This window comes from Somniosus microcephalus, chromosome 12, assembly GCF_052327205.1.
Source record: "Somniosus microcephalus isolate GS21.2 chromosome 12, FLI_Smic_1.0, whole genome shotgun sequence".
Lineage (NCBI taxonomy): Eukaryota > Metazoa > Chordata > Chondrichthyes > Squaliformes > Somniosidae > Somniosus > Somniosus microcephalus.
Window position 1 is genome coordinate 33,166,796 of NC_140998.1, and position 15,868 is coordinate 33,182,663.

The 15,868-nt window shown below is 42.3% G+C and overlaps 1 protein-coding gene across 2 annotated transcripts in view; it reads left to right on the forward strand.

Annotated features, from left to right (window-relative positions):
* The window catches only part of setd3 (SET domain containing 3, actin histidine methyltransferase), a 137,009-nt gene that overhangs the window by 36,480 nt on the left and 84,661 nt on the right, over positions 1–15,868 (forward strand). For both annotated transcript variants that reach the window (XM_086002736.1, XM_086002737.1), the window contains 2 exons: positions 5,424–5,496; positions 11,760–12,016. In XM_086002736.1, the coding sequence (XP_085858862.1) occupies positions 5,424–5,496; positions 11,760–12,016 (330 nt within the window). The remainder of the gene's footprint in view (positions 1–5,423; positions 5,497–11,759; positions 12,017–15,868) is intronic.

Sequence of the window (15,868 nt, forward strand, 5' to 3'; positions counted from 1 at the left end):
CGCCATGCTCGGCTCCCCTCCTCCCAGTCGGAATACTTCCCCGCTGGGGAGCAGCCAGCCGACGTGCTCTAGCGGGTCGACGTGGCTGCTGCTGCGTCCCGATGCGCTGCGCTGCCTCCGCCTGACTCGCCGAACACCTCGCTCCGGTTGCGGGAGCGAGCGGCGAGAGCGGGCCGCCCGGAGCAGGGAGAGCGCACTAGCGCCGGACCGTCTCGGTCGCTATCTTGACTCGATTTCTTGACTTGACTATAGGAGAGAAGGTAATGTGCAGTGGTGGTTAGGTGTTGCCAATCTTTATGTTGTAGATTATGGGAGGAAACCACTTCCACAGTTTTGAGGTGCCGGGAAAGAACAAGAGTAGGTGACAGTACAATTGAGCCTCTATCAATTCAACAGGCAAATATTTCACACGGATGGTTTTTCAAAACCAGTTTATTTAAAAGCATGTGTTCTGTTTCCTGCCCACCCCCTCCCCCATGCATATCTTTGTTCCAAGAAAAGATGGATCAAAAGTCATTTGTTTGGTTTCACGAGTGATACGTTTTCTTTACTTGCAGTGAAGAAAAATGCAAAGTGGAAAAATGTTTGCCTGGAACAGTGTTCTGAGTTCATTTTCCTTGTTTGTTCATATTCATTCCATACTGCCATTCTCTTTCTGTTGTTAAATTCATAGAGGCTGACATTTCTGTCTCGGCTAATGTTTAGATTTAGATAGATGTGAAGGGAAACCGATAGTTCTGCACTTTACGTCAGCAAATTTCACATTTAATCTTTTTCAGTTTTTTCCTATCTGCTTGAAACCTGCGTCACCAGGTCAGAGAGGGAATGTGAAAGAATGGGTATTTTCTTACACATCCTTTTGTTTCTGCTTTCTTTCACTTTTTCATCACCTCTAATTGTGACATTTTTTCCTCTAATCTTCTTGCCCTAGATTATTTTGACTCTTGTATCTTTGATCACTCCCATGGGTGAGTCCCAACTCCCATACCTTTGAGAATGTCTACCTCTGTCTTGTGATTTTTATAGTTTTTTTGAGCTACAGAAGCTTTTGGTAACTTGTCCAGGTAAACAAACAGCAAATCCTATTTGGTAATTGCTTTTAGGTACTAGATTATCCTATGTCTCCTTATGATCTCATACCAGATACTGTTTAAAATTTGAAATGTAATTATTAAACAAGCAAATAATTGAACACTCAAATATATTTTTACAACAGAAAGATTTTTGTCTAAATCTTTTGCGGAGACAAAATAATTAGAAGTTTGCAACTCTTAAGAGCTATTCTAATATTTCATAAATGACTTGTAAATAATGTGCCTCCTAATTTTAAATTTGGGTGCACTGACCCCTTAACGGGCTGCATGGCCCATATGTGAAATTTCACAATGGAAAAGCCGGTCCCGGGCTGAGCGGGACCAGCAGGCTGCGCAGCTTAGAGGGAACATTGCTTGTAACTACATGGTGTTTTACATTGTTTGTGAAATTTGAAACTAGCCGTCTTTTTCAAACTAGCACGGTTGCTTCTGAGATTTCAAGAACTGCCTTTCTCATGGGATTTTCCAACTGCTTTGATTCAAACAGAATAGTGTCTTTCATATCCTGGAAGAGTGTCACTGGGACATCCTGGACTTTGAATATCTGACCTTGCAAATTCCAAAGGGAACTGTCAATTACATACGAAGTGAACCAATCACAAAGTCTATAAAGATGCGAAAACTGTGTTACTCACCCTTCAACCTGTTACTGAGGAGACCACAACAATAAATGCTGCAACATTGTTTTGTGATTAGCACTGGCACAAAAAACTGGCTCAAACTTGCTGTTAAAGCTACCTGCACAGTGACTAAGTTTTAAAGGGGCAGCTACCAAATCAAAACCGAGACAAAAATACACATTTTTTGTCACACTAGTATTTTTAGTTTTGCGTTCAGCCATTCTTTCACATCCATCCTATCCATTCAGTCCTCTTGCATCTACCTTCAGCAAGATTTCAGTGAACTTCCCTGCTCATTTCTCGTATTTTTATTTGATTTAGTCTTGCACCTGATGTGAGTGCAAGCTGCTATTGTACTCGTCAGCTTCTTTGCTTCCAGTTGCTTTGTGCTCCATAAACAGGTGTTCAGCATTCTTGTTGATCCGCAGGTGCATACAACATTTCCTTGCGCGTTACTGCGGGAGCTTAGCAGTGTGCTTGTGTTTATCTGTCTCCAGCTGGTCGCATCCTTGAATTCACAGCCTATTTGTGGACTGACCCTTTTAAAAATTGATGAGCAGTGAATGTAATGTTTACATTTGTTACATGCTTTACCTAATGGCTTACCGCCAGCTGGTTTAGGCACAAAGACATTTCGGGTGAAATTTCACATTTATTAAAACAGTACGTCTAGCGTGCACAGACTTTGCACTCCAGACAGCGCACATGTGAAACGACCTTAAAATGGTAGGTACCTCAGAGCTGCAACCTAACCCTGATGAGCACATCGGTGACCTCCGCTAGTCTGTACTTAACAGCAGTTAGACTTGGTGACCTGAAAGGGATGGAGCTTCAATATAGTAGAGTAATACATTGTGTATTATGTGGCATAACATTGCCATCTTTCTAAAACAGAATATTGCTTGATTCACTGTGAGCAATGATTTTTTTTTTTTTTTTACAAGCATGGCATTTGGCATTAGTCAGACAATGCAATTTCAAACCTCTAAGAATTGTTTCTCTAAGCTTATAGTATTGTAGTAATGTTGATTTTCACTTTTCTGATTTGTATTTTTAATTTCATTTTGTAATATCCTTTTTATTTTACCTCGCAACCATTCTCTTCTATACAAGTGATGCAAGGCTTCTTTTCTGTGGTAGTGGATACTGTGGTATTATCTTAAAAGAAGCCTGTAGTTTGAAAACTTGCAATGCTAAAAGTTTATCATTTGGTACAGCAGATGCTTTAATCCTCTGAGGTATAATGTATCCCAATTAATTATTTTCAATCCTTGGTTACTTAACTTGCACTCAGTTTAATAAGAGTCCACATAGCAACTGCCACAGCATAATAACCTTTATCAGGAAGCTTTGTGGGAGATGATCTGATTTAAAATAAATAAATCATTCTTGGGTTTTGGAAGTCACTAGCAAGACCTGCATTTATTGCCCATCCCTAGTTGCCCTTGAAGGTGGTGGTGAGCCGCCTTTTTGAACCGCTGCAGTCCATGTGCTAAAGGTACTCCCACAATGCTGTTAGTTAAGGAGTTCCAGGATTTTGACCCAGTGACTATGAAGGAATGGCAATAAGTGTCCAAGTCAGGATGGCGTGTGACTTGGAGGGGATTTTGGAGGTGATTGTGTTCCTGTGCACCTTGCCTTTCCAGGTGGGAGAGTTTGGGAGGTGATGCAAGGTTATGGGTGGGACCTAGAAATTTTAAATCTTTCTTTCATCCATCTGCAGCACCTACCTGGAATCTAATCCTTGTTCTTTACAAACTCGTGTCTGATTCATTTAAACCAATGACACTGTACGATCTTGGGTACCTTACTTTGAAAACTATCAGAACCCTTGCGCTTATTTTGTCACAGAGAATGAGTGAATAAGCTTCATTGTGTAAAAAAAAAAGGTAAACCTGAAAATACTGGAAATTTGAAATGAAGGTGACACCCAAAATCTATGACTAGATTGTTTAAATTTTGTTCCCCATTAATTTCTTCTCTGGTTGTGTTGTGTTCTACATGGGTAGAGCTATGGATATACACTTGTTCAGACAATTGTTCTGATTTAGTAACAGAATTTTAGATAAACCAAGTACCAAGCAAACCATAATTCGTACCAAGCAATTCATGGTTAAACATGTTGCACAGTATAGTTTCTTGTGCTATGCATTAGCTGATCAGGAATGTAAAGTCTAGTTTAGCTCTTACAGCCGCAACATAAACCCATACATTTCTGGATTTTTTTTTTTACCAGTAAGGCAGAAAAGTAGAGTAATTGACAAACCTTTCCAAATATATTACTGTCTTATTCTGACCGCTCAAATGACAAATAGTTTGTTGCTCGATGTTCCAACTTGGGCTGATTATTAAATTGTCGAGTTACTTGCCTTTTTGGTTTTGTACTACTTTTGGTGTAACGATTGTATGTCGAGGTTGGAAAAAAATGAGGATGAATACTAGGTTCAATCTAGTTCCCCTAATTTTTTGAATGTATTTAATCCAACAAGCCCCAGACACGCCGTCCTCTCTTCCCCCACCGCCGCCGCCCCCCCCCCCCTACCAATTTGCTTCTATGGTGTACTGTATTTGGAGTTTACTCCATTTTGCTAATGTGTTTGCCTGGTTGGATCCACTTGCTGCTGCTGCGTCCTGTGCAAAAACAGTTCTGTGAATAAAGAACAAACCCTTGTATTTGGAATGGGCTGGGTGAAATACTGTGGCTCAGAAGAGCGACTAAATGAGCATTAAAGGGCCACTGTTTTGTCATTGTCCTCTATTTGGAAGGCAGCCCGTTCATTTCTGTGGAGGGCAAACCTCATTCAAAGAGTGAGGACGCCCATGCCAAAAGTTGGTAATCTGACATTTTAAAGCACTGCAGGTTACAGAATCACACAGAATCACAGAAACCCCACAGTGCAGATAGAGGCCATTCGGCCCATCGAGCCTACACCAACACATATCCCACTCTATCCCCGTAACCCACGTATTTAATCCCCCTAACACTAAGGGTCAATTTATCATAGCCAATCAACCTAACCCGCACATCTTTGGACTGTGGGAGGAAACCGGAGCACCCGGAGGAAACCCACGCAAACACGGGGAGAATGTGCAAACTCCACACAGACAGTCACCTGAGGCCACAGTCAATAGAATCGGAGCCCTGCTGAGATCATGCAAATAAACTTAAAGCCACACCACCACTATAAAATTCTTACTGAATAAGGCACCTCAAGTGTTATTTGGTGTTAACAGGATGTGGTATTACTGAAGAGAATAATGAAATGCTGCCAGTTACAGCAAAATGCCAGGTTTTAATTTTCCTACTTTTTTTTCCCCTCTCCCTTCACCACCCACAATCAGACTTTGAATGCTATCAGGAGGGATTTACCTCTCTCGCAAAGTGAAGATGATAGTTGATGAAAGGAGAGATTAGCGCCATTCATTTAAAAAAAAAAAAAAAAAAAAAAATAGAAAGGAAGTGCTGCGGTTACTGCTACCTGGGACTCTCACTATTTAAGTCATGTTTATTGGTGAGAATTAATTGCGTGTGCTTACTGTAATCCACGTTCAGTGAGTTTCTGCTCTGAATCTGGGAATAGATGTGAGTTCCTCCCTCTACTTTTGGAATTATTTAGAATTCTTACATAAGTGAAATCATAGTATACTTTGGGATTCTGTGGCTTGATCAGAACAGACTATGGTGACCGTGCTTCTTTTGTGTTTTTAGGCAGAAGAACTTTTTCTGTGGATCCCCAGAAAAATGCTGATGACTGTTGAATCTGCTAAAAATTCTATACTGGGTGAGTAATGATTTACCAATGTAGGTATGGCTCCCTGCAGTCACTCTGGTTCATTCTTCAAATATTTAATGTTTTCTGAAATACAAATCAGTTAAGAACCAATAGACTTCAATTTTGCTGAAAGCTTTTTTTTGGTGGGGAGGGAAGAGAGATCAATTTGTGTTCATCAAGTTGAAACACGACATTCAATGTTGCATCCAGTCCTTCCAGGTCAGTTACACCACAAGCCAGATGAAGAATACACTTTTCTCCACGCTACCCAACAATGAATCTTTATTCTAAACTGAGAAGAACACCTCCCACATCCTCTGTTCGAGTTTCCCCCCTTTCCTCACCAAACTAATAGGTCCCCTTGGCCTCTCCGAGTGAGATTACCAATATTTGGGAAATTTTGTGGCTGTGAGATAAGGCCCACAAAGAACTCTTGAATGAGATGTAAGGCTTTTGAATGAGATGTTAAACCAATTCTGCCAACAGAACTCCCTGCTCTTCTTCAAACTGTGGACACAAGATCCTGTGCCACAGTTTGAAGAAGAGCAGGAAGTTCCGTTCGTCCTGGCCAAGATTATTCCCTCAGCCAACATCACCAGAAACCGATTATGTGGTAATTTATTTGCTGTTTGCAAGAAATTGCTGCACTTAAATTGACAGTTACATTTGCCTGTATAACAACAGTGACTGTACTATTGGCTTAGAATGCTTTAAAGATGTCCTGAGCATATAAGGTGCTACATAAATGCAAGTTCATCCTTCCTAAATTTGTTTCATGTAGGGTTCTTGCAGCCAGTAGAGTGAAGGGGGGACACTGATCAGTCTGGGCTGCTTTCAAACCTAGGTCCTTGATGGCCGCCCACAGCTCCCGCGATTTAAAAAAAAATAAATAAATAAAAAAAAATAAAAAAATTATTTTGTAAAAGCAAATGCTGAACTCAAGGAAACAATGGGCCATAATTTGCTGTAGGAGTGCATCTAACCGCGTCTGTCGTTAGTTAGCCTTGCCCTTACCTGTTAATCTCGATATTTTGCGGCGCAAGCAGCTTGAAATGTCCAAATAAGTGTACAATATGCAGAGGATTTTACGGATTTTAAAACCGGATACCAGCATCAACTAGATTCAAAAAGTTGTACTGGCAGGTGTGTAATTCTCACTAGTTTTGCATTGGTGCTTTTATTGTAATCCTACCGAAACTATCCGAAATTGGATTTTAAAATTAATATTTTTCTTGTAGATGTAGCATTGTGGATTAACTATATACTTTTCTATTTTAAGTTTTGAAATGGCATATCATTTGTCAGTTTTCACTGCAAAAATGAAATTGCCTCCCCGCCCCCCCCCCCCCCCCCCCCAAAAAAAAAGTATACAACAACATTTTACCTGCTAATATCTCAAAACAGATTAATTAAGGCCACAGGGTGACTGGTATGGGAAAGTATCATTTTAGTGCAGTGCGATGGGTGCTCTTTTGAGGTTAGGACATTTTTGTGTTAGAGAATTGAGAGCACTTTACTCTGCATCTAACTCTACCTGACCTGCTAATGCTTGATGCAAGATCCTTCAAATTATAACTCTTATTCCATAACACCAACATATCTCATCTTGATGAGAACAAAGTTTGTAATGATACTCCAGACCTACAGCAATGTGGTTGACTCTTAACTGCCCTCTGAAATGGCCTAGCAAGCCACCCAGTTGTTACAAACCGCTACAAGAAACAATAAGAATAAAACCGGACAGACCACCCAGCATCGACCTCGGCACCGGCTACGGACACAACAACAGCACACCCAGCCCAGTCGACCCTGCAAAGTCCTCCTCACCAACATCTGGGGACTTGTGCCAAAATTGGGAGAGCTGTCCCACAGACTAGTCAAGCAACAGTCTGACATAGTCATACTCACAGAATCATACCTTTCAGCCAATGTCCCAAACTCCTTCATCACCATCCCTGGGTATGTCCTGTCCCAACGGCAGGACAGACCCACCAGGGGTGGCAGCACAGTGGTATACAGTCAGGGAGGAGTGGCCCTGGGACTCCGGACCCCATGAAGTCAAATGGCTTCAGGTCAAGCATGGGCAAGGAAACCTCCTGCTGATTACAACCTACTGCCCTCCCTCAGCTGATGAATCAGTACTCCTCCATGTTGAACACCACTTGGAAGAAGCACTGAGAGTAGCAAGGGCACAGAATATACTCTGGGTGGAGGACTTCAATGTCCCTCACCAAGAGTGGCTCGGCAGCACCACTACTGACTGAGCTGGCTGAGTCCTGAAGGACATAGCTGCCAGTCTGGGCCTGCGACAGGTGGTGAGAGAACCAACACGAGGGAAAAACCTACTTGACCTCGTCCTAATCAATCTACTTGTTGCAAATGCATCTGTCCATGAAAGCATTGGTAGCAGTGACCACCGCACAGTCATTGTGGAGACGAAGTCCCGTCTTCACCCTGAGGACACCCTCCATTGTGTTGTGTGGCATTACCACCGTGCTAAATGGGATAGATTCAGAACAGATCTAGCAGCTCAAAACTGGGCATCCATGAGGCGCTGTGGGCCATCAGCAGCAGCAGCAGAATTGTATTCCACCACAATATATAACCTCATGGCCCGGCATATCCCTCACTCTACCATTACCATTAAGCCAGGGGACCAACCCTGGTTCAATAAGGAGTGTAGAAGAGCGTGCCAGGAGCAGCACCAGGCGTACCTAAATATGAGGTGCCAATCTGGGGAAGCTGCAACCCAGGACTACATGCATGCTAAACAGCAGAAGCAGCATGCTATAGAAAGGGCTCAGCGATCCCACAGTCAACGGATCAGATCAAAGCTCTGCAGTCCTGCCACATCCAGTCGTGAATGGTGGTGGACCATTAAACAACTACCGGGAGGAGGAGGCTCCATGAATATCCCCATCCTCAATGATGGTGGAGTCCAGCATGTGAGTGCAAAAGACAAAGCTGAAGCGTTTGCGACCATCTTCAACCGGAAGTGCCGAGTGGATGATCCATATCGGCCTCCTCCTGAGGTCTCCGCCATCACAGAAGCCAGTCTTCAGCCAATTCGATTCACTCCACGTGATATCAAGAAATGGCTGAGCGCATTGGATACAGTGAAGGCTATGGGCCCTGATAACATCCCGGCTGTCGTGCTGAAGACTTGTGCTCCAGAACTAGCCGCGCCTCTAGCCAAGCTGTTCCAGTACAGCTACAACACTGGCATCTATCTGGCAATGTGTAAAACTGCCCAGGTCCTGTTCACAAAAATCGGGACAAATCCAATCCAACCAATTACCGCCCCTTCAGTCTACTCTCGATCATCAGCAAAGTGATGGAAGGTGTCATTAACAGTGCGATCAAGCAGTACTTACTCACCAATAACCTGCACACTGATGCCCAGTTTGGGTTCTGCCAAGACCACTCTGCTCCCGACCTCATTACAGCCTTGGTCCAAACATCGATAAAGGAGCTGAATTCCAGAGGTGAGGTGAGAGTGACTGCCCTTGACATCAAGGCAGCATTTGACCGAGTGTGGCATCAAGGAGCCCTAGTAAAACTGAAGACCGTGGGAATCGGGGGGGAAAATTCTCCACTGGCTGGAGTCATACTGAGCACAAAGGAAGATGGTTGTGGTGGCTGGAGGTCAATCATCTCAGCCCCAGGACATCGCTGCAGGAGTTCCTCAGGGCAGTGTCCTAGGCCCAACCATCTTCAGCTGCTTTATCAATGACCTTCCCTTCATAAGGTCAGAAATGGGGATGTTCGCTGATGACTGCACAGTGTTCACTACCATTCACAACTCCTCAGATAATGAAGCAGTCTATGCTCGCATGCAACAAGGCCTGGATGACATGATAAGTGGCAGGTAACATTTGCGCCACACAAGTGTCAGGCAATGACTATCTCCAACAAGCGAGAGTCTAACCACTGCCCCGTGACATTCAATGGCATTACCATCGCCGAATCCGCCACCATCAACATCCTGGGGGTCTCCATTGACGAGAAACTTAACTGGACTAGCCACATAAATACTGTGGCAACAAGAGCAGGTCAGATGTTGGGTATTTTGCGGCAAGTGTCTCACTTCCTGACTCCCCAAAGCCTTTCCACTATCTACAAGGCACAAGTAAGGAGTGTGATGGAATACTCTCCACTTGCCTGGATGAGTGCAGCACCAACAACATAAGAAGCTCGACACCATCCAGGACAAAGCAGCCCGCTTGATTGGCACCTCATCCACCACCTTAAACATTCACTCTCTCTACCACCGGCGTACCGTGGCTGCAGTGTGTACCATCTATAAGATGCACTGCAGCAACTCGCCAAGGGTTCTTCGGCAGCACCACGCAAACCCGCGACCTCTACCACCTAGAAGGACAAGGGCAGCAGGTGCGTAGGAACACCACCACCTCCAAGTCACACACCATCCTGCCTTGGAAGTATGTCGCCGTTCCTTCATCGTCGCTGGGCCAAAATCCTGGAACTCCCTACCTAACAGCACTGTGGGAGTACCTTCACCACACAGACTGCAGTGGTTCAAGAAGGCGGCTCACCACCACCTTCTTGAGGGCAATTAGGAATGGGCAATAAATGCTGGCTTTGCCAGCGACTCCCACATCCCATGAATGAATTTAAAAAAAAAAAAAAAAAAAAAGTGGGTTTGATAGAGGATTGACTCAAATTGTAAATGGTGCTGAGTTTGATTCCCTAGCCAACAGCTAACATTGTTATTTGCCTGCCCTTGTGGGTCAGATTTTGTCAGTTTCTAGACAGTTCTTCTGTGGGAGGAGAGACTGAAGACTAGTCCCTTCCTTCAGAATTGCAACACCTGATGATCAACCACAGCATTGACAGCTTTGAAGAAGCTTTCTGCTGTGTTAAAAAGGCAAAACGTGTGTGGAGAGAACACAAATGCAGTATTTAAAGAACACAGTGTTACAGACCCATGTGTTGAATTATGAAGCAGTCCCTGTGGAATTATGCATTTCAGAAAACCTTTATTTGAATGTTAAATTTACCTCCATTTAATTTAACTGTAGGAGCACCACACTCTCCTCTCGCTTTCCCCCATTTCCAACCCTACCCAAATTGTCCATTTAATCACCAGACTAAGAACTGACAAAACTCTGTCTATGTTGCCAGGTGAATTTCAAGCTAGGTAGCTGCGAGACTCAAAAATCTTGAGAACCCTACTCTATTCACCAAACAGAAATCTAAACCTCCTTCAAATCTGGTTTAAATTCAAATTCACTCAATTCCTACAAATAGAGCTTTTTTTTTTAAACCTGTGTGTCAAATTGGTGCTCATGCAAAAAAAAATTTCTGTTAAAGCCAAAATATATTTTGCCAATGTAAAAAATATTTCTCTTGACAGGCTTTGAAGTTTACAGAGCTTCATAACAATTGTCTTAACAAGCTGGCATTTTACAGATCAGATTTTAAAGTGGGCTGCTCTGTAATTATTTCATATTGTGTAAATTACGTCAAGTATTTGTACACTCCAACTGGAGAAGAAAAACTGCAAACTGCTAAATGACTAACATTAACTTTGGCCAGAAACCAAAGGTCCGTGTCCGCAACTGCTGAGGCCTCTGTGATGAAGGTGGGTGGAAGTGAAAGGCTGTTAATGGGAGTAAGCAGGAAGAATGTTCCTGGTTACATATTCAATATAATTTTTAGGCAGCCCAATTTGAAGTCACTGTTGGAGAGCATCTTTGCCTTTATTTTAAATGAACTGCCTCGTTAATCTCATTACTCAATGGATCTTGCACAGAAACCCAGTGCTCAAATTCCTAAATCTACAACTTGAACATTGCTGCCAAAATTACTCTGTTATTTACATATAAACTGTTCTGGGTGATGTCATGAAGTGAACTCTGAGTGTGGGGGTGACACAGCTTGGATTTATCCCATGACGACTTTTGAGAGGATGGGCGTAACGTAAAATAGAGCCTACAATTGAAGCTATTTGTTTAGGATTTTAAGCCCGATTTTGTTTTTCTCTTTGGGATTGTTTTTAAAAAGTGAGACCTAGCTATATTTTAGTTTGGGGATAATACTGCAATGAAGTTACTCCTGATGCTTTCAGTAGCCTTAATACTGTGACATTTGTGTTATTCTCAGCACTTGCAGTGCCTGAGCTGAAAGCTGGTTAGCCCAGGGAGGCAGCAGTTTCCTGGACTTGCTGGTAGTCTTAGAGGTTTAATTAATTGTTTCTCTTACTCTAGCATTAATGCCAGCCTAAAATGTGTACCTTATTTGGTATCCAGGTCCCGTTTATACACAAGACCGGATTCTGCAAGCCATGGGGAATATTACCCTCGCGTTTCACCTGCTTTGCGAACGTTTGAATCCCAATTCCTTCTGGTTGCCCTACATTAAGACTTTACCTGCGGAGTATCATACCCCTTTGTATTTTGAAGAGGAAGAAGTACATTACCTCCAGTCAACACAAGCCATCCATGATGTCTTCAGTCAGTATAAAAACACCGCTCGCCAGTATGCTTACTTCTATAAACTTATCCAGGTGAGTTTAGCCATTGCAGCAATTTTAAACGTACTTCTATATCCAACAAATCGGCAGCCGCCATTTCAGTTTCTTTAAAAACATATTGTCAATTTCAGTCTGGCTTGGGAGGAATTTTTAATATTTATTCTTAATTAACTACTGATGGGTCTACCATAGCATTACTCACTAATTCTGATAGGTTTTGTATATGACAAGCCCATCATATACCATATGATAGCAAAATACTGCGGATGCTGGAAATCCGAAATAACAACAGAAAATGCTGGAAAAACTCAGCAGGCCAGGCAGCATCTGTGGAGAGAGAAACGGAGTTAACATTTCGGGTCGAAGACCCTTCGTCAGAACCATGTCATGCACGATGTGTTGTTCTGCTGCTAAAGTGGGGCTGTTTCTTTAGGGTGTCAAAATGCAGCCCATCCTGAGGTCAGATAGAGGTTCTGACGAAGGGTCCCAGACCTGAAACCTCTGTTTCTCTCTCCACGGATGCTGCCTGGCCTGCTGAGCGTTTCCAGCATTTTCTGTTATTTCAGATTTCCAGCATCCGCAGTATTTTGCTGTTGTATCAGTTCGAGGTTAATTGCTTTTGGTGAGGCAAGTAACGAACAGTGTCTTTGAATCAACGGCAGTTATTGGAATAGTTATTCCATGGTTTTAAAACATTAAACACCTCACAGTGTATATTTAATATTTTGTGTTCTAGTATGTTCATATGTTCATGTGCCTCAGGTCATTTGAACTAAATTCATCTTCACGCCTGCCCCCGTTGATTATTGGGGAACATTGCCAAAAATTGATGACTAGAGTTCGAAAAAGAGAACTGTGTAATGTGATCGGCATGCTTACTTGGCTACAAAATTTGATTCCAGCCAGTGAGGGCACCCACCATAAAGACGCCCTTGCAGATGTCCAAGCATATCACTTCACGTCGGCTTCACTCAGATGACTAGCTCTTTAAAGAAGCCTCTTAAACACTGTTTAAATTTTAGTTCATGTTTTAAGTCTAATGTTTTGGGTATGTACAGGGAACCTGTAGTGTAAATAGAGCCAGCTTCACCTCCCTGACTCAAACGATTTCACAGACTGGATTGAGTACGAGAGCTCTATATAAACCAGGTATAATTACAGGAAGATTATTGGGCTTAGTAACTGCTTGAGCATCCATAGTATACAACTCTTTATTCCTTGCAATCGGACTTGAAATTGTGTTTGCAGGATTCCTAAATAACTAGAGAGTTAGATGGTCTGTATATTGCAAACGCTTGTGAATTATACCAACTGTTACAACTGATTTTAAAAGAAAAATCCCACACCCTTTTCACCTTTCTTTAATTTGTTCTTGGAATGTGGGTGATGAGTTTATTGCTCATCCATCATTGTCTGGCGAAGGTGGTGATGGACCTGCGCCTTGAACTGCTGCAGTCCTTGAGGTGATGGTGCTCCTACAGTTGGGATACATAAGAAATTCCAGAATATTGACCATGCCCCTAAACTATAAATCTCTGCCTTGGGCTCTCCTACCTCATGCAACTGTGTTTCTTTTTAGTTTGTTTTGATAATAAGTTTTAATAATTCAGTAGAGCCAACACAAAAATTTGACTTGTCCATTACACTGTCAATCTTATAGGCTTTTTGTGTTGCAGCATACATTTGAGAACTCCCAGCAGAGGATGAACAACTCTGCAGTTGTTTACCACATACTAAGAAGCTTTATGCTTTTGCAAGTTTAAATGTTATATTGGTTAGAACTAGTGGTTAACATGCTCTGTTTTAATCTCTTACTTCTAGTGAACCAGAGTTAATGTTAAATAGAATAGGACTCTTGTGTTTTGGCAATTTTTGACACTTTCTCCACAGAGAGGATTTGGAAAAGAGTTACTTTTTAATGTTTTTATAAGCATTGTGTATTCTCACAAGTTCTTCTTGATGAAAGGTCATTAATATGCTAATATTCTTTCCTCAAAAGACTATAAACAATAGGAACAGGAGTAGGCCATTTAGCCCCTTGAGCCTGTTCTGCCATTCAGTGAGTTAATGGCTGATCTGTGACTGAACTCCATATTGCCCGCCTTTGCCCCATATCCCTTAATACCTTAGGTTAACAGAAATCTATTAATCTCAGATTTAAAATTAACATAGAAACATAGAAGATAGGAGCAGGAGTAGGCCATTCGGCCCCTCGAGCCTGCTCCGCCATTCAATGAGATCATGGCTGATCATCCAAATTCAGTACCCTGTCCCTGCCTTCTCTCCATATCCCTTGATCCCTTTAGCTTTAAGAAATATATCTAACTCCTTGAATAAAGTTAATGAATTGGCCTCCACTGCCTTCTGTGGTAGAGAATTCCACAGGTTCACCACTCTCTGGGTGAAGAAATTCTTCCTCATCTCTGTCCTAAATGGCTTACCCCTTATCCTTAGACTGTGACCCCTGGTTCTGGAATCTCCGGCCATCAGAAACATCCTTCCTGCATCTAGTCTGTCTAGTCCTGTTAGAATTTTATAAGTTTCAATGAGATCCCCACTCATTCTTCTAAATTCTAGCGAATATAAGCCTAATCAACCCAATCTCTCCTCATACGTCATTCCTGCACTCCCTCCATGGCAAGAACCTAGCATCAATTGCTGTTTGCGGAAGAGTGTTCCAAACTTCTACACCCCTTTGCATGTCGATGTGTTTCCTAACTTCACTCCTGAAAGGCCTGGCTCTAATTTTTAGACTAGCCCTAGACCCCCCTGACCCCCAACCTGCAGAAATAGTTTCTCTCTATCTACCCTATCCATTCCCCTTAATATCTTAAACTTCAATCAAATCACCCTTTAACCTTCTAAATTCCAGGGAATACAACTCTAGTTTGTGCAATATCTCCTCTTAATTTAACCCTTGGAGTCCAGGTATTATTCTGGTAAATCTACGCTGCACTCCCTGCATGACTAATATATCCAGAACTGAACACCGTACTCCAGGTGTGGTCTAACCAGGGCTTTGTATAGCTGTAGCATAACTTCTTCTCCCTTGTACTCTACTCCTCTGGATATAAAGGCCAACATTCCATTTGCCTTTTTGATTATTTTCTGTACCTGTCTGGTTTATTCATTAAAATGTCACATTCATTGTAAAAAGCAACAAAAAGTATTAAGAGGTGCAAAGGGGGAGTATGAAAAAAAAACTTGTAAGGGATATCGAAGCTAACAACAAAAGTTTTTATAAATATATCAGGAGAGTGTAGAATGTGGGTCCATCACAGACAGATGCAGGCAAGACTATAATAGATACAGGAAACTTTGGTTTATCCGGAGATTGTATGTCTGGAAACCTTGATCTAACGGCAGAAATCAGCAGCCATTTTGGTTAGATTTTTTTTTCTTCTAGCATTTTTTTTTTTTTTTTTTTTTTAACAGTCAGGCTCTGGAAAGCGTCTCTGTAGCTTAGCAACAGCTTCAGAGACGCTTCCAAGGTACGGGCCGAGTGTTTACAAGCTGTTGCTAAGCAACAGTGTTTGTTGTCAGATACGGAGATGAAAACCTCCGTATCCTTCAACATTAGCGCTGGTCTATCCGGAAGTTTTGATAGATCGGCAGCAGCTCGGTCCCGTCGGTGCCGGATATCGCGAAGTTTCCTGTAATAAGGAAATGATAGACTTATTATATTAGTACTTTGTATCCATTTTCACAGTGGAGGAAGAGGACAAAATACCAACGATACAAGGGAACCTAAAAATAAGTCATGGGGAGGAACTTTGCAGATTTAATATAAGTTTTTTATTTAAATGGCAGTGGAGAAAATAATAGGACTTAAAATAGACAAATCTCCAGGACCTGATGGTATCCACCCAAGGGTATTAACAGAAG